The sequence below is a fragment of the Helianthus annuus genome, chromosome 10 (genome assembly GCF_002127325.2).
Source record: "Helianthus annuus cultivar XRQ/B chromosome 10, HanXRQr2.0-SUNRISE, whole genome shotgun sequence".
Taxonomy (NCBI): domain Eukaryota; kingdom Viridiplantae; phylum Streptophyta; class Magnoliopsida; order Asterales; family Asteraceae; genus Helianthus; species Helianthus annuus.
In genome coordinates this window covers 170,482,485-170,508,739 of record NC_035442.2, presented here as the reverse complement: position 1 = coordinate 170,508,739, position 26,255 = coordinate 170,482,485, and the positions used below count along the sequence as shown (strand labels likewise).

Genomic DNA, 26,255 nt, shown 5'->3' with positions numbered 1-26,255 from the left:
TGGTATTTTATATGGTTTTATAAACTATTTTTTAAATTTTAGAGAATATGATGATACACAGGGCAGGATGTGAATGCTCTAACAACGAGGTTTAATTAGAGTTGGTTGTAGATAGAAATGAAGTTATATATATATATATAACCCCGGATTGCTTCCCGGGCTCGAGCAAGTTATTTATCTTAATTATTAATGATTAATATATAAACAAAATAATACAAACATATTGACATGTTACGCAAGTCATTTTTCTTAATTATTAATGATTAATATATAAACAAAATAATACAAACATATTCACATGTTACATAATTTGCTTTCAATGTTCACAATAAGAGATACTTACTAACCCACCTTCGTTTATTAACAAACCGACTGAGGAGCTCATTCATTCTTTGCAAGAGATAAAGGCTTGCTGCATCAATGATTTTTACTGACATAGGTTATATATATATATTATTCAAAATGTATAATGCATGACGAACAAAGTACATTAATCCTTTAATCAATCTAGCACAAAGGTCACAATAAAGGTTAGGCATCACTAACACATCAAATAGTGATGGATTCTTTACCAGCTACATATACAAAAAAAAATAATAATAATGACTCTAGTAATATTCTTATTTAGATAAAGGATGTACCATCATACAACAATTATCAATGATAACTTTCTCATATTTTATATCAGGGTACTTCTCAGCAACCTCCCAACAACACTATTGAAAAATAGAAATTTAGCATAATCAAACATAATAAGATCTTTGCCAATCTATAACATCTCAAAATATAATAAATTAAAACCTTCAAAAATCATACACTTTTAGAGAAAGTAATAAGATTTATATATGTTATGTGACAAATATTCAGGTTAGGCGTTGTGCAAGTGTTTCCAATGATGAAATTCGGGGATCTATCAAGTTGTTCAATGATGAGCTCACCTTGGATAAATCAGTAGGTTGGTTGTTGCCAGTATTCAGATTTTCTACACTTGATGCATTTTGTATTTTTCTCTCATAAGCATTTACATTGATTTTTACCACAGACCTCGGTTGGTGAATATGTGCAAATATAATGCCATCGGCCTGTTTGGAACAAATGCATACGTGCGCTATATGCTTCGTAAGAGGCTGCAAGAGTAAGTTACCATAATACCATATCCATATCCTAGATTTTTTGTTTAAAAATTGACTGGTGAAACTAGGACCCTTGGCTGTATTACAACGCATGGGAAAGCTTATATCTTCGTTAAAGTGTAAGTTTCCAATGCATTTTGTGTTAATATCGTATGTTTTCGGTTTACTTTGAGTGCTTTCGTGATAATGGGACTTCCACTTTTCAATATTCTTATGTTTTTTTGACCGTTTTGTATTTGTTACATATGCTGGTGGTCTAAAATTTATATTTATTATATGTTTTCTGACCGTTTTTTCTTTTGGTTTGGTGAAAGTTTTATCAAGATCAAAAACAATACGTTGAAGGAAAATGGAAGGATGGAGGTCAAGTTATAATGCGTTTGAGTAAACATAAACTATAATTAACAAATATGCAAGATGCTTAGAAATGGAATGAAAAGTAAAAATCCAAATTAAACAGTAATACAATACTTTTTAATTTTTTCCTCTCTTGTGCAACTATTAAAACACCTGCAATAGAGGTTTTTAAACTCCATGGATGCCCATGTGACATTCATGGGTGGAGAAGCCACAGATGCCTCATTGCATGGGTATGTCCATGGTTGTTTTTGGGATCAGATGTCCATGTGTGGCTCTTTTGGTTTTTTCCATTGAATTTTTTCATTTAAAAAATAAAATGAAGCTATGGAAACAGGGTTGGCAAGCGAACCTGAACATAATGGCAAAACCGAAATCCGAAACATTCGGGACTGGTAATGGAATGGGTATTCAGGCATAGGATTGGTTTAAAAAAAAAATTCACGGGCATAGGACAGGTATGAAATATGGCGATAGCCGAACTGGCTGGTACCTGAAAACATGTACCCGTTTACCCGAACCATATATTTGAAAATATAACTGAACATATCTACTCATTGGTTTTGTTACACTTTTATATTGGAAGGACAATACACCCGAGTTTTTTTTTTTGTTCCAGAAAAAAAAAATAATAGTCTTATCCTTCTGATGGTCGGGGGTTGGGTCGCTGAATATGCTTTTCACTATGCTAAAGCTAAGGGTAGAGATAGAGTATCTGCTATACACAAAGCTAACATTATGCAGAATACAGGTGATTCACATTTCAAGACAATGCAAGATGTAAGTTTACCACTACTAACATATATTTATATTAATTTATTTATGATTAATGCTTATTGAAAGTCATTTTTAGAAACTCAAGCTTGAATAAAACGATACGAAGTTGAGTATTGAGTTGAAACCTGAGCTTGCATATAGATTCTTAGTGTTATAGTATCTTTTTGGTCGTTTGGTTCTACAAACACATTGTTAAATCAATGTGCTGGATACATAAGGTATATGAAATAGGTTTAATAATCACATTGGTTGTATTAGAGGTTTAACAACCAGACTGTTCATTTCGGAGGTTTACCAGTCAAATAGTTTTCCAAGTACTTATGACATTATACAATAAATTTAATTTCTTTATTATATTAGTTGTTTAAGTAAATCTGCAGCTCGATAAGAACGTATTGAAAGTCGGTCTGGTTTGTTTTTTCGCCCTATTTTTCTTTTTGTTTTACTCTTGATTACTATTCCGATTACGTTCATTGCGATGTTTAAGTATGTAATGGTTTTGTAACATCTTTGGTTTTTTGCTATTAATCTGAAAATATATGTGTTATTGATGAATAGATGCTACTTAATCGATTACCTTTTGTATATGTTGTGTACTGCGGTATTGTTTTATTTATAGATTTCTAAAAACATTTAAGATTAAAATAATGGATATACTAATATTATTATTTCACAACAGGTTAAAGGAAAAGGAAAAGCTAAAGTTTTAGCTGACATATCCGAGACAGTCGAGAATTTGAAGAAAGAATGCAAAGGCCGACAATGTAGTAAAAAATCTGATTCGGTTCCTTTTCGTCTGTCTGCTGATTACGTCATGGTATTAAATATTTAATATATTTTTATGAATGTCACTAATATCCGGTTTTTATTGTCATTGTCTGGTTAGTCATATTCATAACGTTTGATAGAAATTTGATAATTCTTGGTGAATAACATGTTTAAAATTCAAATTTTAGAATCTTTCATAATTTTTTTTAGTGGTCAAGTTGAATCAATTGAGATTCATTTTCAAGTAGAATGAAACGAGTCTTAATTTAGTAAAAAGTGAAATAGGTTCAGATTCAATTCAATGGTGTAAATGGTTTATAAGTCATACAAAGTCTAGATAGTATGCGTAAAATTCTTTAAGTGATTTTTTATTAAAAGATTTGAGATTATTGATTATTAGTTAATATACAATTGTTTCTCTAATATGATACTTTATACATACATTAACATTAACAATAAAATTGAATTTAAGCCAAAGCAGTGTGTTAGTCATTTTCATAATTACTCTTTATACAAGAAAACTTTAATTGTACGGTATATAGTATATTTGCTGTTAACCACGTTTATATATATATATATATATTTTTTTTCATAAACAAGGGAAAGAAACGGTTAAAGGATGTTAAAAAAGTGAAGCATTGTAAGAAGATTACAAGGAATGCACGCAAAGTTTCTGGTGTTGGCATGGATCTTGAATTCTTCAACTTTAGTCGTAAAGGAGACTATCGGCTGGTATGTTTTTTTACATCATTTACCATCATATTTATTTCATTTTTTCCATTGACTTATATTTGTTTTTCTTAAAACGCATTTAGCGTCTTCCTGTTGAAGTTGTAGACAGAGCAGGCCTAGGCTACCTTGTTCATAAATTCATCAAGATCTTTTGTTGTTCTCTTTTATATCTCGTGAGTTTTGAACTTCTTTATCCATTTCTTGGAGAAATTTTGCGTACTCCATCCTTGCATCTACAATTATATCCCTCCATGACCAACTCATGAGCTCCAGTATTAAGCTTTTTAACTGTTAAAAAACAATAGTAAGTCCCGTTTGACCTCACAAATTTAAAAGATTGTATCTTTAACAATATACAACTGATCTCTCAATGATTTAAGAAAAAATAAAAAAAATAAATCACCTAATCTGGTGACCCGACTCGATTTTGAAAATCAAATAAGAAACAACTTTCTACAAAGTGAATTTTAATCGCCAAAAAAAAGGAATTACTTAATCTCTACAGCAAATAATGTCCATTATACATAAAATAACACCTACAAATCAAGAAAAAAACACTTAAAAAATCATATACGTATTGAAAGCATATTTTGCAGCGGAAGCTGATTATTCTTCAAGTCAGTGACGAATCCGAAAAAACGTTTCATTTAAATATGAACACATAGTAATAATGTAAAGATCATGGATATATGTCACTGCAAAGATAACAGTTTACCGTTTACCGATAAAGATAACATGGGATCAACAACTTAAGAACCCTAATTTGATTTGGACAAAAAGGAACAACAGTTTACCGATACTGGCTGAAACCACAACTGGTCAGATTTATGTGCTGCTGGAACCCTAGCCGTCGACCTTTCGTTGTGGCGTTAAACCACCACCTTCATAAGACCAAGAGAAACCCTAAACCTTACATTGATTTTTGATGAAACATACTTGTAATGACTCATATTGATTTTCGATGAAACATACCTGGAGATTCGGATTTTCACCATAACTCAGATCCGGTTCGCAGGAGATTCGGATTTTCGCCGGAGTTCGATATCTGGAATTTCTCTCACTACAAATTGTTACTTTCACTCTCTAAAACAAAAGGTGGAGATGAAAAGACGAAGATTATGATGAATTTTGATGTAAATTTCTGTTTCTCTATTCAAATAAACTTTGAAACAAATAAGGATTCTCAAACAAACTTTAAAAGAAATCAAGATTAACGATAGGACATTGATACCTACAGTTTGTATGGAGTGGTTCAAGTAGCAGTGAAGGATCCATTAGGGTTTTAGTAGATGACGGCAGAAAAATGGAAAAATAGAGACACGAATGTGGGAATTTAGGTTTTTAGAACATTTATATACTCGGGTCGAAAACCAAGTATGGGTACCGCGTCTCGCCCGTATACAAAGACCCATTATTTTCCCACCCAAATAGTTGTGAGATTGCACCACAAGCTGACACGTGTCCCAAATTTTTTTCATTTATTATATATAATAGAAATAGATTTTCTCATTTCATAACTGACAATGAAATACAATCAAATCTGAGTTATTTATTATAAAATATTCAAAAACATAAATTCTCTTGAAATAACTTATATATATAGGGTAGGGTTCCAGCATGAACAACCTCCCAATAGTGAACTGCGTGAACAGATCTGGACCCTTGATATTTATGATCTTGAGATTCTTGATGAGTGGCATGATTGTAATTATTTGGTTAATTGATACTATTTAATTAAAGAAATAAGGGTATATGGGTAATTACACTATTAAATAATTCAAAACCAAAACCCTTAAAAGTTTCCATATTAACCAGATCCTGTTCAAATATACAGAGGAGCTTTCTCTCTCACCATTACTGTCGACAACAAAGAAAACTATCATTGGAGCTATCTAATCGACGGAATACACAGCCGAAAATCATTGTTCGAATACATAGAGGAGGTCGGTCGAAGGCTATGTCTCACCATCGCCGCCGTCATGGAGGAAAACCAGAGGAGGACCGTCGAAGATATCCAGTCGCCGGAATACTCATATGATTTTCAACAACAAAGTACACAATGATAAAGTATAAATGTTTATATGATTCAGTAAATCGTTGCATGTTTTATAATTCTTCTAAGAACATCAAATCGGAAGTTAGGGTTTCTAAAAGTTGTTTAATCACGAGGTTTTGCTACAATGGTGTGTTTCTGATCAATTGTTGTTTGAGTATATGCTTAATTTTTTGAAGGATAGGGTTGATTTAACAAGATAGTGGATTATACGTTATTTTTATTCGATGTACACATGTGTATTTTGTGCGTATTTTTCTGAATGCCAATGTATAAGTGTGTACACATGTGTATGTTGATGTTAAGCTGATCTGAACTATATATGTTCTGCAGACTGTTTTTTTTAACCATATGTTAGTTTTGTCCAGTGTACACATGTGTATATACATTTAATTCAAATAAGTACACCTGTGTACTCATATGTATACACATCATGTGTCACAACTGCGAGATGAACGTCTTCGCGCTATCTCTTGATTTAAAGGAACTGAAGATCTTTCTTATGATAAATTACCTATCAGTCCTTTTACGTATGATTATGTCAAAGTTAAAACAATATCATCCGCTCCGTCATAGTCATATACTGTGCGGCGAAACGGTGGCTAGTGACGATAATTCAGTATCCAGCAGCCAGCAATGGTGTGAAGCGATTGAAAAATAATTGTCGTTAACGTTGTTTCATAGTTCATCGATGGTTAGTTATATTATTAGATTTCGTGTTTATAGATATAATTATATAAATATTGTAATCTTAATTCCTACATTAACTTTCTTTTTGGAAGGTGAGGGCTGCAACGGTGACGTGTTTTGCAGGAATAACGTCTAACGTTTTCTTTTCACTTCCAGAAGACAAATAGGATCAGATTATCAGTTATTCTGTAAGATATTAATATAGTTATCTTATTTTAAAAATCTTTAATATTACTATTTTCATTTTGTTGAAAACTTCTATATATCAACGCGGCTTTTAACGATGAGGTCCCGTCTGTAAGATCTGTTGCTCGTCGTGCAATTGGTGTGATCCCGTATTTTCCACAAGCTAAAGAGGTAATCGTTTTTCCAAGAAATTATCGTATTGTAGATTTGCATCTGAAGTTTAAAGTTTGAATATATATAATGATATAATATTGTCTGAATGTATAGTGTGGAGATTCTTGGCAAGTTTATAAATGCTGCTGAAATCAACAGTACATAAGGTGTAAAGGCTACTCTACACTTATGTAATGCACTGTTGTGCACATGTGTACAGACTGTTGTACACAGATGAACATACCAGTGTACACCGAAGTACCTGCTAACCCGACATGATTGACACCCCTAGTTATCGATCTATAGTCTATATATGGATGTAGCTTAATAAAAAATTTCAGCTAGTAAATTAGATGACTAAACTACAATGTTATATTTTGTTCCGAGTGTTTCTTGTTTGATATTTATGCAGGCTTTGGCCCGATTTCAAGAAGTTAGTAACAGATACACCTAGCAATACGCAAGCTAGTAGTAATAACGATGGAAATGACAGAAAAAATCCTGGTGGTGATGGTGAAAACAGCCCCAGTCCGAACAAAGAAGGAACTTCGGATCCCAAAAATGGTTCAATCTTAACCTCAAAGGCGATAGAAAAACTGGTTAATGACATGCGTTATGGGTTTATTCGGTGTGAATCTTTTTGTGTTTTGTTCATATTTCGTAGTGGCTTGTTAGTAATCAAAATCAAGGATTGTTTTGTTCATATAAGCTTTACATCATTTGATGAACATTCTATACGTTCTTTATCTTCTTTAGCATTGTACATATGTGTAAATATCCAAGTACACCTGTGTACACAATGCACATGTAAATATCCGTATCATCAGTATGGGTATCAAATGTGTGATTAACTTTGTTTTCGATGCAAGCTTTGAATTTGTCAGTTATCATTTGCGCATCTCTATCACCAATAAAATCTCGAATGTCCGGTACCTAGTCCCATTGGGAGTTTCATAGACATTACTCGCAACCGACTCTGCACAATCACATTACAAAAAGGTTGGTTAAAAAAAGGACAACAATGCTGAGGGTCTTCAAAGGCTCATTAACTAAGAATTATGCTATTTGCATGCAACGACAATTGTATCATACACATGTGTACTATCGTGTTGGCATGTATAGAAGAAGCAGTACACATGCGTACCTCGGACCTAAATATTATACACAAACAAAAAATGACTAAAAACTCAAGTTTTACAAACCTGGTTTTACAGTGGACTGCTATTTACAAAGAACTGAACACACTTGTATATATGAATTTAGCAAAAAGATAATTATAAAAGAAACATAATCAAATCACATTTAATTACCAAAATATAATACAATAATATCAAACTATATGCTTCTAGATTGATTGATATTTGAATGAGAAAATAACCTGAATAGGTGTCCAACCACAAGGATCAGGATAAAGATCTGACCCATTCCACCAACTACCCACAAATCCTTGAATAGCAGAGTATATAGCATCTTGCTCTGTTTTCACCATTAGAGCTCCAACTGAATCTCCATTACTATCTCCATTAACACAAATTCCAATCAACAAACCATCATCAAACCCACAACAACAAAATACCCATGAATTCTACACCTTAAATCCATCACAATTCCTCTGTTTCACAGTTTCACTCACCACTAAAGATCTTGACAATTAGAAATCAATACACAATAATTGTCCGACGAAATCTTAGTCCGAATCCGATTAATGTACACCGATTATTCTTCGCTGGAATCTTAGTCCGGCTCCGATTAATATCCGACGGAACAAAACTACAACACCCAATCAAATACCGGCAACGATACAATTGACGGTGAGAAATAATCGATCTTCAGGCGAAATATGACGTGATGAACGACCAAATATGAACTTGAATTTTCTGGGTTTATGAACGTGATGAACGGCTGACGTGAAGATTGGATGAATCGCATGAAAATATGGATATTTGTTAGAGATTATCGATGATAATCTTAAAAAAATAAAAAATATGTTAAAGATTTTGAAATAATATTCTTATTATGTAACTGATATAGGATTAATAATAAAATGATTTGAATTCAACACTTTTTATAAAATTACAATCCTACCCTTGTCAACTATATATGAAATGAAGGGCCCAGATCAGTTCACGCAATTCACTCTTGGGATTTTGTTCACGTTTGAACCTAATCCTATATATATATATATATATATATATATATATATATATATATATATTGTGTTTTCGTTAGGTAACTGAAAAGGAAATACTATCAAGTCTGAGTTATTTAAAATCTTCAAAAATACAAATTCTTTTAAAAGATTATAAGATTTAGTTATAGTTATTTAGAAAAAACTTAAAATATGATATATTTTTTTTATTTTGCTCTTATATATGGAGATTCTCTGAGTAATTCAATAATCTTTATTAATGGTGGGTAGTGTTGTGAATAAATATTAATAGGGGTTGATGTTTGTTATCGTATTCTTTTTCTTTTGTGAAGCTTTGTTCTTGTTATATGTGGATTTTAAGTACATATTTTTATTGGATTTCATATATGATTTTGCAGACATAAGCCAAAAATGGAAGGAAATGGTAATCAAAGGGCCAGGGAAGAAGTACCTGCAACCACATCCGATGAATGAAAATGAGAATTGTGAAGTCAGGTCTAGTGACGAAGAGGAAATCAATCGTGGCGGTTCATCTTCGAGTTCACGAGTTCACGACAATATAGCCGTTACACACGAGAGCAAGTTGAAGAACTTGAAAAGTAATACTCACTTTTCCTTTCAACTAGTGATCAAATTCTAAGTGCATGCATGCATACTTCTTTTAGTTTATTTTGTTTTGTTTGGTTTTGTGGTAATAGATTCTTCAAAAAGAACCCTCACCCTACCGAGAAAGAAAGGACTGAAATTGCAAATAAACTCAATATCACTATCAATAAGGTCAAATTTTGGTTCCGGAATAGAAGAACTCAATTGAAGGTAATGTTTGATTATATTTTCATTTTCATAGTAAAATTCCATGGTAAAACATATATGTTTAAGAAATATATAAAAATCCAGACCTTATAATAAATGTATAAGTTGAATCCCCCCCCCTAATTATTAAAATTATTGGTGCGAAAAATCATAAGGTAACTACACTTGTGCAGAGTCAAAAGGAGCGCAGTGAGAATGTGATTTTGAAGCAAGAGAACGAGCAACAAATGTGGTGCACAATCAACAATACCAGACGGGTCCATTCACAAACACAAAGTCGTGATAGAGAACGCACGGTTGAAAGAGGAACTTAGCCACATGGCTAATTTCGCCAGTCATGTCAGTCAAATGTTTGGTATACCATTGCCAAACAAAGTGACAATTCCTGGTGACCCTTTAAACCCAATCATGAGTGGATCACTTATGGACTATGACATACCCATTCAAAGGAATGAATATCTTGTGCAAGCATCAAGAGCCATGGAAGTGCTCTTAAAGCTTGGGAATGTAAATGCTCCACTATGGAATAGAAACATAGAAGGTGGAGGAGAAACCCTTAATTTTGTTGAATATGAAAGGGCTTTTCCTCCTATCCTTGGCACAAAACCACCTGGATTCGTATCTGAGGCTACACGGGCTAGGAGCGTGGTACCGATGACTAGTTCTACCCTTATAGAAGCATTACTCAACACGGTAACTTATCTTTTTATTCTTGTTACTTTCATAGAAAACCCATGATTACATTAACTTATACATAACTAAACATGAATTGGTAGGATCAATGGAGAGAAATGTTTATAGGCATGATCGGCAGTTGTACTACAATGGAAGTGATTTCCAATGGTACAGGAGGCTCAAGAAATGGTGCTCTCCAACTTGTAAGTCCTCTTAGACTTTTTTATTATTTTTTATTCTCCTCTATTTTTGTTCATGTAAGAAAAAATATTTTTTTTGCTAAAAGATCAATATTTGATGTAGATGAAGGCCGAAATTCAACTCATTTCGCCTTTAGTGCCAGTTCGAGGGCTTAAGTTTATTCGATTTGCCAAACAGCAAGCACAGGGGCAATGGATTGTGGTTAATTTGTCAATCGATTCGGGTATTGAAGGACACATGACAAGAAGGTGTCCTTCTGGTTATGCCAAATGGTTTCACCATGGTATAGCATATGTATATAAAATAATTTGTGTATATGCTTTTGTATTGTATAATTATGTCTAAACTATGATATATTTTGTAATGAATATGTGTAGGTTACGTGGATCGAACATACTGAATACGATGTGCAATCGGTCTCCCACCAGTATCGCCAGTTAATCAACTCGGGTGTGGGCTTCGGTGCACAAAGATGGATTAGTGCACTTTTGCGGCATTGTGAAAGCATAACAGCCATCATGTCTCCCACCCTCAACCACCACCTACTTCAAGATACAAAAAGAAGCTTAAGAGGCCTAGCACAACGCATGATGAGTATCTTTTGCGGTGGGGTTTGTTTAACCGATGGTCAACAATGGGATTTGGTTGCGGATCATGCACCAAGAAGACCAAGGATCATGGCACACAATTACATAAGTGGTTTTGGTGAACCAATGGGAATAGTCACTAGTGCAACCTATTAAGTCTCACCAACACCTGTTTGATATGTTGAAAACAAAAGACAGGTGTATATGGGATGTGTAAGATCATATGCAGGATTGTTTTTGTTGTGTAAGGTGAACAACTATTTTAATTAAATTATTAGAGTTCATTAATTTGAATAGAAAAAATAAATAATAGACTCATTAAGTGATTTGTTCAAATTACCTTTGTATCCTTTATTCTTTTTATTCTTAATTTTTAATTATTCTCATTTGAACTCTCCACTAATATCACATACCCATTTATTAATTGTCTTGGTTTTGTGTAAAAGAGAGAAATTATATCAAACATTACATATATTATTGTTATATTTATTGCAATTTATACTTTATATTGTTACTAAACAAATTTTTAAGAATTGCCTTTTAAAATTATTAACGTTTATATTTTAAAAATTGTTGACTTTTATAACTTATATTTTGATGTAAATAACCTTTTAAAATTTAATATATTTAATAATATATCAAACTCTAAACCGTGTATATATATATATATATATATATATATATATATATATATATATATAACAAGATTTTAAAATGTAATATATTTAAAAATATAACAAACTGTAAACCGTTAATATATATATATATATATATATATATATATATATATATATATATATATATATATAGTAGAGAGTTCAAATGAGAATATTTTTTTATAAGAATAAAAAAAAGAAACTTCAACTAATAAGAATGCTTTATTTTACTTCATTTAATTTTTGTATTTAATATTAGTGTAAGGGTATATTGGTAAACTTAGATGGATCATTAATTGGTAGTCTTCCTTTTTAATAGCTAACTACATTAAATTTGTAACTTATTTTCAAAATAACATATTTTTTCAAAAACAAGAAGAAATATATAATTTAAAGTGTAGCATAAATTACGAGGTGTGTAGGATGAATTACGAGCTGTGTAGGATAATTTTAATATGTGTAGGATAAATTTCAAAATGTGTAGGATAAATTTTGATGTGTGTAAGCAAAAATTTAAGTGTGGAGGATGATAGTGTTTATGACTAATTAATTAGTCAAAGATAATAATAAATGAGTTGAGAGAAAAACTATTTAATGTTTTACATTTGTATCCTTTGTTCTTTTTCTTATTAATATAATTTTCTTCACAAATATATTATACACACAAGATAAGTTTAGATTTTTAAAATTCACTTCCTATAAGGAGAGTGGGGGTGGTCATCACCCATCACTCATAACATCCAATCAAGTTCCGCCATGTCATCAACCATTATTCCATCACTCACAACCTTCTTTTAGTGGCGGTGGTCATCACTAGTGATGGAATTCAATCACTTACTGCTTTTTTTAATTTCATTTTTTAGAAATTAACAATAAAACACTAAAATTATAAATTAAAAATTATAAATTTCATTTAAATAAAACATAAACTACATAGCAAAATAAAAAAAACAACTAAACATTGGGAAAAAAACTTAAATTAAACGGATGGCATCTCCCAACCCCATCTTTCACATATCTCGCGCTTTTGTTGAATTACGACCGACTTAAACGGTTTGTCGAGATGGGCGTGCGGCTCACACAAGATTTTTAAATCATTTTGTTTTTCTATCGTTTTCAAGTGTCCCATATACGCGTTCTCGCGTTCAAGTTTTGCGGACACAAGTTTTTCTCTTCTTTGTTTGGAGTCGCTTATTTCCGCCAATTTCGCCTCTTCGATTCTGAAGATCGACTCCGCCACTGCTTCCTTTCCTTTGCTTGACGAATCACCACTTTTCTTGCGGCGCGGCCTTGTAGGGGTATCTTCTTCAATGGGGTCGTCAACAGGTTGATCGGGTTCGTCAACTGGGTCGTCGTTTAAATTCATTTGTGTCACACCCCAACCGATGGCGGAAACATCGGGGCGCGTCAGTGAGCGAAACAGATTGTCCAAGAGAATCCATAACAACTATAATTACCAGGTATTTAGTGTTACGTCCCACACCATAACATATCAAATAAAAACAAGTATTATAGACATAGTGTTCTCAAAGACACAAATTGTTCCGACAACTCATAAATTGTTTATTTGGTTTCTAGATTCCCCTAGTCTTGTTCCCACAAAAGCAAAGCATAGCACAAGCATCCTAAACACCTGTCACATACGTTAAAATAAAAGTCAATACACATAGTGTAAAGGTAGAAATGCGAGTTTACACATAACCAACATGTAATAGTAGCGAAAGCGAGTTTACACATAACCAACATGTAACACGTAGAAATGCGAAGCAAGTAGGTTAACGACAATGAAATATGCACAGACATGACTGCGAGTTGTAGAATGTGCAACACATATCATCACTGTGACACGTGAAGAAATACCCTTAACAACCCCTGTCCACGACATGTGCTGAGTCCAAACTATAGTACTATCGTTGCTAAGGTGTCAGGCAACAATCACTGTGTAAACATAACATACAAGCATTCATCGAATAACACGTATAACATTCAATAGCGGTTAGCGTATAAAAAGTGTTTGTGTTGTGTGATCGGTGTGATTTGATATAGGTAACGTATATAACACCCAAAAGTGCGTAAAGAAAAAAGGGATCGAGTATACTCACAGATCATGTTTAATGAATAAACACAGTCTTGGATTGAAGGGAGCGCTGGAGAGTTAGCCTGATCAGATAACAATAGTATAAGCGACGAACAGTGCATTAAACGGTGTCGAGTGAGCTGAGTGACGAAGGGTGATCCGATCGGATGACCATTCGGTCGGAGGGTTGTCCGTTTGGGATGGATGTGTTTGTGTATGATGTGACTTTGAAGTTTTCGTTGTAGCATTTTACAAAGAGAAAAGTATCTCTACCTATCAGGTCGTCCGGTCGAACGGTCATCCGGACAGATGGTCGTTCGCTCGGATGGCGATCCGGTCAAGTGAGACGTTTCAAAAATCCAAGCCCCGTGGTAGAATAGTCATTCGATCGGATGGTCATCCGATCGGATGACTATTTGTTGGAAGCTGATAATTTTAGAAGTTTTTATAAATTGTTTAAGTGTTGAAGGGAAATCACAAGTCATCTTGCCGCATTATCATTCGATCGAATGGCGATCCAATCGGACGGCAATTCGTTCGGTGGCCTGTTCGTTTGAGAACTTGTAAAAATTGGTTAAATTAAAAATTTATGGTTGAACCGAGACGACAGTACAACGTGTTTAAGCAACGGAAACTCCATCCAGTCCAAGTCATCCGATCGGATGGGAATCACCCCGTCCGATCAGTTAACTGTTCTTGACGGAACTTCATATTCAACCCGTTAAGTCGGTCATCTCCTCGATAGTAATCCGTTCTCAGACCGGCACTTTACTATAAGGTGAGTAGAAGGCCTGAACGAGCTCAGATTCTATCGGTTTTTGAATGAAAAGTTAAGAATATTGAAGAAAAGTTTGAAACACTTAGTTTAAGCTTAGATTAGGTGAAATCAGTGTATAAACATTGTAGAAATCCTTTAGATCTGAGTTGTTATTGGTGGAATGAGGTCACACTTTGGTGTTCATGAGAACCCATGATGACATCATCCTAAAACAGCCCAAATCCATAGATTTCATGGTGAAGAGTTGAGATTTGTGGGTGAAATTGATGAGAAAGTGTGTGTAGATTTGAGATGAAAACTTACAAGAATCGCGAGGAATTGAGAGAAAAGTGGCTGGGAACGTGCTGGTCAGAGGGGAGCTGTCACATCATGAACAGTGATGTGACAGGTGGGCTATTTATAGGTGGAGAGGAAGAAAGGCGGTGCAAAGTGTGACGGATCGGAGGGCCTTTCGATCGGATGGATGACCATTCGATTAAAGGGTCAGTCGATCGAATAGTTCGAGTGAGTTGGTTTACGACTTTTCGTTTCGTGCGTTGAGCGTTGCGAGTAAGCGATGCGATAGTATTAAACAACAGTTACACAAATAACTTAACTAACATACAACATAAAAGTAATACAACAGTTAAAATTTTTTTGTAAAAAAGAAAATTTGTAAAAAAAATTTTTATTTGCTTAGCGTAAAAAACTTTTTTGTTTGAACCCGTAAAAAATTGTTTTTTGTAAAAAAATCTAAAAGAATTTTTTTTTGTAAAAAAGTTTAAAACCGTAAAAAAATTTGGCGCAAAAAAAAAATTAAACCCGTAAAAAAATGTTTTAAAACCGGGTCATGAAAAAGTTTAAACCGGTAAAAAAATGTTTTCAAACCGGATCGTAAAAAATGTTTTAAAACAGTAAAAAGATGTTTTCAAACCGGGTCGTAAAAAACGTTTTAAAACTGTAAAAAAATGGTTTAAAACCATAAAAAAGTATCCAGGGAAGAAAGATATGTTTTATGTATTTTCATACTTATAAATTCCTAACATTCCATCATAAAACTCCATAAACTCATACACCTTTGTTCAGCTTATAAGGGTACTTTTGTTATTCCATCCTTCAAACTGCTTACTCGCTTTTTGTGGAATATCTTCGCAAACCATGAGTTCATACTTGACCCATTTTATGCTTTAAACACTATTTGGGTTGCAACATGTATCCGTATTATGATCACAATCATAATACAATTAATCTTACGCAAACACTCAATCCTTAAACATACTTACTTGTTATGCTACTTGTTTATACATACTAGGACAATCTTATGCATGCTATCTATCATCAACTTTAAAAAGCCTCCCTTAACATGTATAGCGCTATAGGATTAGCACACCACCCCGTTTGTTGGGTCATTATTAAGTATTCAATCTTTACGGTTTTATTCACTTCAACGATAAGGTTACGCTAGTGGAAACTTTGGGTTGATATTTAGTCTTGAATGCTAGTATGATTATATAACTTAGTATACAATTAACATGTGGATTTGAGATTTTATTCATACTTATGCTATGTATACAAACTAGTATGCTCACCGATATAATTTGTGTTGATGGATATTTGATACATGTTACAGGAAATATTTGACGTTGATTTCACAAGAAAAGATTAAGGGTGGATTTAAATACTCACTTAGTTCTAATCTATGCATTTTAATATTGTTAATTTTGAAATTCCAATTGTCGTACTTTTCATTTTCATGAACAATGTAATACTTGATTTAGTGAAATGAAATGAAATTTTGATTTTTAATTTATTATCACAAATTTAGTGGTATATTTCTGCCATGGGTTAACGTATGACAATATATAAATGAGCAAAATATGGGATGTTACATTTTTTATTATATAATACTAATACAATTTACGTTAGATTTATGGAGCATTACATGTACACCTAAAATACAACAAAACATTTATATAGTGTAATGTTTACTGAATATTTCAATTAAAACACATTAAAATCAAACTACGATTTTTTCCTCTAACGATTCAATACGCTATGGTATATTGCGCTCACAGCAGATTATAACCTCTATGAAAGCGTTCTATATATTAATGTCTGTCGGCAAATGAAGAACATATCTGATTGCGAGTCTCCGTTACCCTAAGAACAAAGTTTCTTTCATAGTTATTCATTTTATAACACTCTATCGCTTGTAATGCAATCAAATTAATCTCTTTTCTTCTCACAAACACGTTAGGTTTTATCATTCTTCTCGCAAACATGATCAAAGCCCTTTAACATCCTAATGAAGAATTCAACAAAGGCTTTTCTATATCGATATGGTATTTCACTATGGAATACTTGGATTCATCTCTTCAGGTTATTGATCTCTTCTTCACGTATCATTATGTTTACTTAGATAGAAAAATTCGTTACGATACTTTTATATTTAGCATTTACATGTGTAGGGGTGAAGCTTAAGGGGGGGGGGGGGCGGGGGGGGGGGGAGGGGGGGCGCCCGACCCCCCGAACCCTTTTCGCTCAGTAGTGTTACATATGTAGTTTTTTATAGAAACTTTTGGGTATATACGTTTTCGACCCCGTCTTTATTGTCAAGCTTCGCCACTGTACATATGCATGTTGATGCAAAACAAATTTAGACGGCTATCATAATCTAGATTTACATTTTGCTCCCATTTATTGTTAATAACAAATAAAAGTTATAACTACTTTCCTGGGTTACATGTTGATAACATATATATCAAAGTTATATAATAGCAGATCTTTAGAACACACATTTTACCAGCTATATATCACAAAAGTGTATTGTTATGTTGGTAGCCAATAAATATCCATCTTCATATAAAGTTGATTCCTGAATTTTTAACTATATAGAACTTGAATCACATATAAAAATTTAGGAATCCAAAACCTTGATTATTTGTAAAATAAACGAAATCAATAAATACCAATGGGGTGGTGGTCCATTGGCAAAGGCAAAACCTTTAAAAACACCTAGGTTGAGAAGGGGGAGGTCTTGAGTTCAAGTCATATAGACGACAGAGGATTAAACAAAATTAGCCTTTAAATAAAAAACTAAATTGACAATTTCTATGATAAGTGATAACATCTCAAATTATTTTATTCTTTTACCAAATATTTAAAATTAAGTTTAAGTTCATTGTAATATTGAAAATTCTTTAGGCTAACGTAATTCATAGTATTTAGTTGTCATTATTACATTTAATATATATTTATCTTACATTTAATGTTAAGATGACAAATGTAAATCAATGATACAGGCCAATTTTTATGTAAATAAAAGTAATTAATGAAGAAATTTGGTTGCAACAACTTTTACGCAAATGAATCATTTTGGTAAGATGATACAAATACAAATCAATTTTATGTTTTTTTTCTTTACAAGTAATTAAAAGCCAATACTTTACATAATTTAACTAACAATATAACAATATAATTTAACTAAATATAATGCAGTTAATTATTAATTATAATTGTTTCAAAATTGTATTATAATAATTGATTTTTTTAACAACTGTCATTGGTTTATGCTATGATAATATCATTATCTGACTGCATATAAAAGTAGTTGATGAAAAGATTATTTTATGATAAGTTTAAAGAAAATAAATAATTTTGATAAGATGATAAAGGCAAAAAATTAAAATCAGCATGCAATAAATTGTAAAAAAAATTGTAATGATAATGCAATAATGCGATTTTCATGAAATAAACCAATGATTAATAGTCTAAATTAGAACAATTAAAGTTAATCATATGCCTTCTATTTTTTTTCTATTAACTTTGTGATAATAGATTTTCCAATCACTTTATTATATTACCATTTTTATTGCAGATTTTCATTTATCTGTAGGAACACAAAAGATTGAGTTCTGTATACACTAAAGTAAAAATTAATAAAATCCCCAAAGTAAAAAAGATTTGACCAGATACATGAATTCAATTGTGAGTAACAAAACAAATTATACAATTAAAATACAAGCAACAAGATATACTTTGAATTTATCACATTATGCTTTTTGAGATTTGTTTTTATTATTTGTATCAACCACATATAGTATTCATATAAATATAATCTCCTAAGAATTACTACATTTGACTTGGTCAATTATATATATAAATGTAAAAGTAAATTTGTACACAATTACTCTAAGGGAGAGGTTCATTTGAGAAGAAAATTTAATTGAGAAGAAAAAGAACAAAGGGTACAATTGTAAAATGTTAAGTAGTTTTTCTTTATTCTCATTTATTACTATCTTTAAGTAATTAATTACTCATAAAAACTATCATTCTTTGCATTAATTTTTTTTTTGCCTACACACATAAAAAGTTACCCTACACCTTTAGAAATTTATCCTACAAATATTTAAATTTATCCTACACAACTCATAATTTATCCTACACATCTAGTAAGTTGTCCTACACTCTAAATAATTTTTATTTTATTTTTTGAAAAATATATATTTTGAAAATAAGTTACAAATATAATGTAGTTAGCTATTAAAGAGGAATACTAGAAATTAATGATCTATGTAAGTTTACAAATATACCATTATATTAAAATTAAATGCAAATATAGTAAAATGAAACATTCTTATTGATTGAAAGTTCTTCTTTTTTCTTCTTACAAAAAAAATCTTCTCATTTGAACTCTCCACTTAACTCTAAATTCATTTAATAGTATTAAACAATGTTTTAAAGACCGGTTTTTAAATCATACCGGGTTTTACTCTAAAATGGTTTAACCAGCTGAATCGGGTTGTACCGGTTGGTTCAACGGGGTTACTAGTTAACCATATAATTTCATAAAAATACAAATTCTTCTAAAAAATAATCTAATCTCCATTAGGATTTATGTAACTGGTCATAATTTTATTTGAAAAAAAAAACTATTTTTTTGTAAAATATTAAGCATTTTTAGTAGATTTTTATTAGTTATAAACAACATTATATTAGACGAGGTAAGTAACAATTTCAACAGTGATGGAATATTAAAAGGGAAGGCATTTAGTTAATTAGCAGAAATATGGAATTTCAATATTACATTTATATCGTATTTTATTAAAAATAAAAAATCAAATTTTAAGATAATGCAAACCGGTTCAACGGTTTAAACCGGTAGAAGCAGAATTACCGCCGGTATGTAAGACATACCGTATTCGGCTTTTAACAGCCTTTATCGTACCAGGCTCGTGTCCGATATACAATTTAACCGATCGGTTCATACCGGTATTTATAACATTGGTATTAGATAGTATCATTAACATTTCTATACTCTAAATTTACAACACTTGTGTACATAATGCTTTGGGAGGTTTTCAAAAAAAAATCTGATTTTTCACTTTTAACCGAAAACTGTTTGTTTTTTTTAATTATAACCTTTCATTGAAATTTAACCTCACAACTTTTGTACTTTCAACTTTTGTCACATATACTTTTCTGCAAATTTTTCGATTTACGTTTCATTCTAAATTTTACGAGTTAACACAGCGAAACGTGTGTGTGGTTCAACGTTTTTCTGTCGCCTATTTTTTCTCGTTGGACAGGTTCATCGCAATGCGTGGGTACTAGATCAACTTAGTTATTCTTATCTATGTTTTACGTTTCGATCTAAGTTATTCACATTAACCCGTCGTAAGTTCAGCGTTGATGACCCCGCCGCAACGCAAGGGGTGCTTAATACTAGTTATAAATAAATTAGAAATATAGACTTTATTTTGTTTCTGTTAGTAGATTCATGGTAACTATCACATATCACATGAGATTTGTTTTACACTTACATGTTTGACTACTTGGGTTAGGTCACATCCTTTGATTTTATGAAACAAGATCTTTTTACATAGTGAGGAAGTTGTTAGAAGTTTATTTTTGTAGCAGGAAATTCATTAAAGTCTCATATTTAAAGTTGAAAAAGGGATTGAAATATGATTTTCTACATATTTTTATAAACACCCCTAAAGATACAACAATGTCCCTTTCTTTCCTCTTCCTTTGCTTATATATATGTCTTCCATTAACATCACTAACACACAATTCATCCTAGAGTTTCACTTGTTGGTTAAAAGGATTTTAGGAGAAAGCTCCTTCCTAGATCGACTAATTCCAACAAGTGATAAAGTACCCTCTATGTATGTATTTTATTTTGTATTTTGTTACCATACTTGTTTTTAGATTTGTTTGTTAATTAAAATTTTTGAGTTTGAGTTTTGAGTATAACATTATTCATGTTTTAATTTCAAATTTGATGCAATGATTATTTACATTCAATCATTTTTTTTTTTTTTTGCTGTATTGAAATTGCATAAGTTAACTACATTTTTTTGTTATAAAACTCATGACATAATTTATTATGCCACTAGGGGTGTTAAGCTTTTTTGCATTGAATCTCGGAAAATAGACTCGTTTTCCGAATCACGTTACGGATTGTTGAGTTCTAAAATCCCAATCCGAAATACCCAATAGAAAGCTCTAACCCTCTCTGGTCTAGTTGTCACATTTTACATTTTCTTCTCTTAATCTGGCTCATTCAAATTAATACGAATTCGAATTTGTTTTGTAAAATCTGAATTGTATTCATTCCAAAATCTTGAATCGGAAAAACATATTCGGTTAACCTAAGGAACCTAATATCCTATTCGATAAACACCCAACTTATTAGGTTTTTTTTTTACCTTTTGTTGTTAAATTCAATACCCCATGATAAGAGCATTCACATCCCATTCTCCTTCTCTATCTATATAATTTAACTAAAAATATATTTTTCTATAAAATTGGTCTATTTTTAAACAACTTCACACATTCCATTCTCCATCTCTATCTTTATCTTACTCTCATGCACATATTTTATAAAAAAATTTCTCTTTATTATACACTCACAATAAATTATAGAGGCTTGGATTTGAAACTCTGAATATAGATGTTTGCTTTTGTTTTCTCAAAAAGTGTTCTCTATTATAGAGGATGGGATGGAGTGGTATTTTAGATGGTTTTTATAAACTATTCTTTAAATTTTAGAGAATAATATGATACGGGCAAGATGTGAATGCTATAACAATGAGGTTTAATTAGAGTATGTTTAGAGTTGGTTGTAGATAGAAATGGAGTTATATATATATATATATATATATATATATATATATATATATATATATGAATAGGGGATGGATCATGAGAAAACTAATTTAAATGAGAAAATAAAAAAACTAATTAAAAAAGCCTAAAAAACATACCAATTTTTTTTACATTTTTTATAAAAAATCACTATATTTTATGCATGGAAAAAATTTACAAAAAAAATAAAAAAAATTTGTTGTATTGCACATGTGCACTATTACGGATATAGTGCACATGTGTAGTACACATATAATGCACATGTGCAGTACAACAAAAAAAAATTTGAAACTTTTTTTATATATAAAAAATAGCGATTTTTTTTATAAAAAATTGTAAAAAAAATTGGTATGTTTTTAGCTTCTTTTTAGGTTTTTTAGTTAGTTTTCTAGTTTTCTCATTTAGATGTAGTTTTCTCATGATCCTCTCCCTATATATATATATAGAGGAAGGTTCAAATGAAAACCACTAGTTAACGCGAAAACTCGAAAACTAACTAAAAAAAGCCTAAAAACATATCAAGTTTTTTTACATACCAATTTTCGCTATTTTAGGTATATAAAAAAAGTTTTTTTTCAAAAAAAAAAATTATAGTGCACATGTGTAAAATAATATAGTACACATGTGTATGTGTACTACACATGTGAATTATTACACATATGCACTACAATTTTTTTTTTTTGAAAAGACGTTATTTTTATATACAAAACTAGCGATTTTTAATAAAAAAAAATTGAAAAACAAAATTTGTGTTTTTTTAGGCTTTTTTAGTTAGTTTTTGAGTTTTCGCATTAAAGTGGTTTTCATTTAAACATTCCATATATATATAATTTTCTCCTTTCATAAATGAAAATGAAATACTATCATATCTGAGTTATTTATTATAAAATATTCAAAAACACAAATTCTCATGAAAGTACTTATATATATATATATATATATATATATATATATATATATATATATATATATATATATATAAAGTCTGAAAAGGAAATACTATCAAGTCTGAGTTATTTAAAATCTTCAAAAATACAAATTCTTTTAAAAGATTATAAGATTTAGTTATAGTTATTTAGAAAAAACTTAAAATATGATATTTTTTTTTAATTTTGCTCTTATGGAGATTCTCTGAGTAATTCAATAATCTTTATTAATGGTGGGTAGTGTTGTGAATAAATATTAATACGGGTTGATGTTTGTTATCGTATTCTTTTGTGAAGCTTTATTCTTGTTATATGTGGATTTTAAATACATATTTTTATTGGATTTCATATACGATTTTGCAGACATAAGCCAAAAATGGAAGGAAATGGTAATCAAAGGGCCAGGGAAGAAGTACCTGCAACCACATCCGATGAAAATGAGAATTGTGAAGTCAGGTCTAGTGACGAAGAGGAAATCAATCATGGCGGTTCATCTTCGAGTTCACGACAATATAGCCGTTACACACGAGAGCAAGTTGAAGAACTTGAAAAGTAATACTCACTTTTCCTTTCAACTAGTGATCAAATTCTAAGTGCATGCATGCATACTTCTTTTAGTTTATTTTGTTTTGTTTCGTTTTGTGGTAACAGATTCTTCAAAAAGAACCCTCACCCTACCGAGAAAGAAAGGACTGAAATTGCAAATAAACTCAATATCACTATCAATAAGGTCAAATTTTGGTTCCAGAATAGAAGAACTCAATTGAAGGTAATGTTTGATTATATTTTCATTTTCATAGTAAAATTCCATGGTAAAACAGATATGTTTAACAAATATATAAAAATCCAGACCTTTAATAAATGTATAAGTTGAATCCTCCCCCCCCCCCCCCTAATTATTATAATTATTGGTGCTAAAAATCATAAGGGTAACTACACTTGTGCAGAGTCAAAAGGAGCGCAGTGAGAATGTGATTTTGAAGCAAGAGAACGAGCAACTGAGGCTTGAGAATTTAGCAATGGCAGAAGTCCTAAAGAACCCGCTTTGCAACAAATGTGGTGCACAAGCAACAATACCAGACGGGTCCATTCACGCACACAAAGTCATGATAGAGAACGCACGGTTGAAAGAGGAATTTAACCATTTCGCCAGTCAAGTCAGTCAAATGTTTGGTATACCATTGTCAAACAAAGTGACAATTCCTGGTGACCCTTTAAACCCAATCATGAGTCGATCACTTATGGACTATGACATACCCATTCAAAGGAATGAATATCTTGTGCAAGCATCAAGAGCCATGGAAGTGCTCTTAAAGCTTGGGAATGTCAATGCTCCACTATGGAATAGAAACATGGAAGGTGGAGGAGAAACCCTTAATTTTGTTGAATATGAAAGGGCTTTTCCTCCTTTCTTTGGCACAAAACCACCTGGATTCGTATCTGAGGCTACACGGGCTAGGAGCGTGGTACCGATGACTAGCTCAACCCTTGTAGAAGCATTACTCAACGCGGTAACTTATCTTTTTGTTCTTACTTTCATAGAAACCCCATTATTACATTAACTTATACATAACTAAACATGAATTTGTAGGATCAATGGAGAGAAATGTTTATAGGCATGATCGGCAGTTGTACTACAATGGAAGTGATTTCCAATGGTACAGGAGGCTCAAGAAATGGTGCTCTCCAACTTGTAAGTCTTCTTAGACTTTTTTTATTATTTTTTATTCTCCTCTATTTTTGTTTATGTTTAAGAAAAAATATTTTTTTTTGCTAAAAGATCAATATTTGATGTAGATGAAGGCCGAAATTCAACTCATTTCGCCTTTAGTGCCAGTTCGAGGGCTTAAGTTTATTCGATTTGCCAAACAGCAAGCACAGGGGCAATGGACTGTGGTTGATTTGTCAATCGATTCAAGAATTGAAGGACACATGACAAGAAGGTGTCCTTCTGGTTGTATCCTACATGATATGCCAAATGGTTTCACCATGGTATAGCATGTGTATATAAAATAATTTGTGTATATGTTTTTGTATTGTATAATTATGTCTAAACTATGATATATTTTGATAATGAATATGTGTAGGTTACGTGGATCGAACATACTGAATACGATGAGCAATCGGTATCCCACCAGTATCGTCAGTTAATCAACTCGGGTGTGGGCTTCGGTGCACAAAGATGGATTAGTGCACTTTTGCGGCATTGTGAAAGCATAACAGCCATCATGTCTCCCACCCTTAACCACCACCTGCTTCAAGATACAAAAAGAAGCTTAAGAGGCCTAGCACAACGCATGATGAGTATCTTTTGCGGTGGGGTTTGTTTAACCGATGGTCAACAATGGGATTTGGTTGCGGATCATGCACCAAGAAGACCAAGGATCATGGCACACAATTACATAAGTGGTTTTGGTGAACCAATGGGAATAGTCACGAGTGCAACCTATTCAGTCTGGATACCCACAAATCACCAACACCTATTTGATATGTTGAAAACAAAAGACAGGTGTATATGGGATGTGATATGCCATAGGATTGCCGCTAGAAACATGATCCATTTACCGTTGGGCCAAGATGAAACAAGTCCTAACTGCATCTCCATTTTATATTCCAATATGGTAGGTTTATAAAGTCACTTTTTATTTATTTGTACTAATCTTAATAATTAAATGTTTATTTTCTAAATTTATTGTTTTTACACGTGTAAAGGAAAGGACAAATGAAGACGATCAGGTTATGGTGCTGCAGGAGACAATCAGTGATATGACGGGATCACTCATTGTCTATGCAACTATAGATTTCCCAACAGTATCCGTGGTGATGAATGGCGAGGACATTTCTTTGGTGGCTCTCTTGCCATCAGGGTTATGTATAGTCCCAGGATATGGTGAAGACCATGCAGGTGGTGAACGTGGATCAATGGTGACTGTGGGGCTCCAACTATTGCACCCAGATATAACTACCTCAAACATGATCACAATGGAAACCATCATCATGATAAACGATCTGGTGGCACGAACAGTTCAGGGAATCATAGAAATTGTTTGATCGACTAAACAATAATTAGGGGTAGACAAGTGGTTGGACCATGTATTAGGGTCTAGTGTTACGATCGGGTCAAGGAGTGCATTATTCGAGTATTTGATTATTGTCTTAGCTTTCTATTTTTAGATGGTTTTGTTATGTTATTCTATAGATTGAATTTGATATAATATCACAGGAAGAGGTTCATTTGAGAAGAATCTTCTTAAAAGAAGAAAAAATGAAGTAATCTAGACCCTATATTTTTTTATCAATGGTTGTGAATCAAGATATCATTTTTGTCCACTTTTAATTAATGCTTTAATTACTAAGGGTAGTATAGACATTTTGATGTAGAATACTAATAAATATTTTACAGAGTTAGTCAA

General features: G+C 32.0%; 2 protein-coding genes and 1 long non-coding RNA gene across 4 annotated transcripts; 2 read left to right on the top strand and 1 right to left on the bottom strand.

Moving 5' to 3' along the window:
- Positions 1-3,899: 3,899 nt before the first annotated feature.
- Positions 3,900-5,117, bottom strand: LOC110896923. 2 transcript variants are annotated; one of them, XR_002568286.2, is made up of 4 exons: positions 4,999-5,117; positions 4,740-4,850; positions 4,562-4,648; positions 3,900-4,055 (listed from the first exon to the last, which is right to left on the bottom strand). It is a non-coding gene; the product is annotated as an uncharacterized LOC110896923 (long non-coding RNA). The 2 variants fall into 2 exon arrangements; XR_002568285.2 differs by having other exon boundaries at positions 5,003-5,090.
- Positions 5,118-10,129: 5,012 nt separating this feature from the next.
- LOC110893201 (homeobox-leucine zipper protein HDG1) lies at positions 10,130-11,430 on the top strand. The gene is made up of 4 exons (XM_022140318.1): positions 10,130-10,504; positions 10,588-10,689; positions 10,790-10,981; positions 11,065-11,430. The coding sequence occupies exons 1-4, from the start codon at positions 10,130-10,132 to the stop codon at positions 11,428-11,430; spliced, it is 1,035 nt and encodes a 344-aa protein (XP_021996010.1).
- Positions 11,431-23,218: 11,788 nt separating this feature from the next.
- Positions 23,219-25,893, top strand: LOC110893200 (homeobox-leucine zipper protein ANTHOCYANINLESS 2). Its single transcript, XM_022140317.1, has 7 exons — positions 23,219-23,394; positions 23,494-23,611; positions 23,790-24,353; positions 24,434-24,535; positions 24,640-24,834; positions 24,930-25,463; positions 25,555-25,893. Exons 1-7 carry the CDS (start codon positions 23,219-23,221, stop codon positions 25,891-25,893), a joined length of 2,028 nt encoding a protein of 675 aa, XP_021996009.1.
- Positions 25,894-26,255: the final 362 nt, after the last annotated feature.

What these genes read in the sequence shown, in the direction of transcription:
- LOC110893201 (XM_022140318.1), top strand. Translation starts at nt 10,130, where the DNA reads ATGGCTAATTTCGCCAGTCATGTCAGTCAAATGTTTGGTATACCATTG. An exon ending in TAGAAGCATTACTCAACACG is followed by an intron (nt 10,505 to 10,587) that starts GTAACTTATCTT and finishes ATGAATTGGTAG; the next exon opens with GATCAATGGAGAGAAATGTT. An exon ending in GAAATGGTGCTCTCCAACTT is followed by an intron (nt 10,690 to 10,789) that starts GTAAGTCCTCTT and finishes TATTTGATGTAG; the next exon opens with ATGAAGGCCGAAATTCAACT.
- LOC110893200 (XM_022140317.1), top strand. Translation starts at nt 23,219, where the DNA reads ATGGAAGGAAATGGTAATCAAAGGGCCAGGGAAGAAGTACCTGCAACC. An exon ending in ATAGAAGAACTCAATTGAAG is followed by an intron (nt 23,612 to 23,789) that starts GTAATGTTTGAT and finishes ACACTTGTGCAG; the next exon opens with AGTCAAAAGGAGCGCAGTGA. An exon ending in GAAATGGTGCTCTCCAACTT is followed by an intron (nt 24,536 to 24,639) that starts GTAAGTCTTCTT and finishes TATTTGATGTAG; the next exon opens with ATGAAGGCCGAAATTCAACT.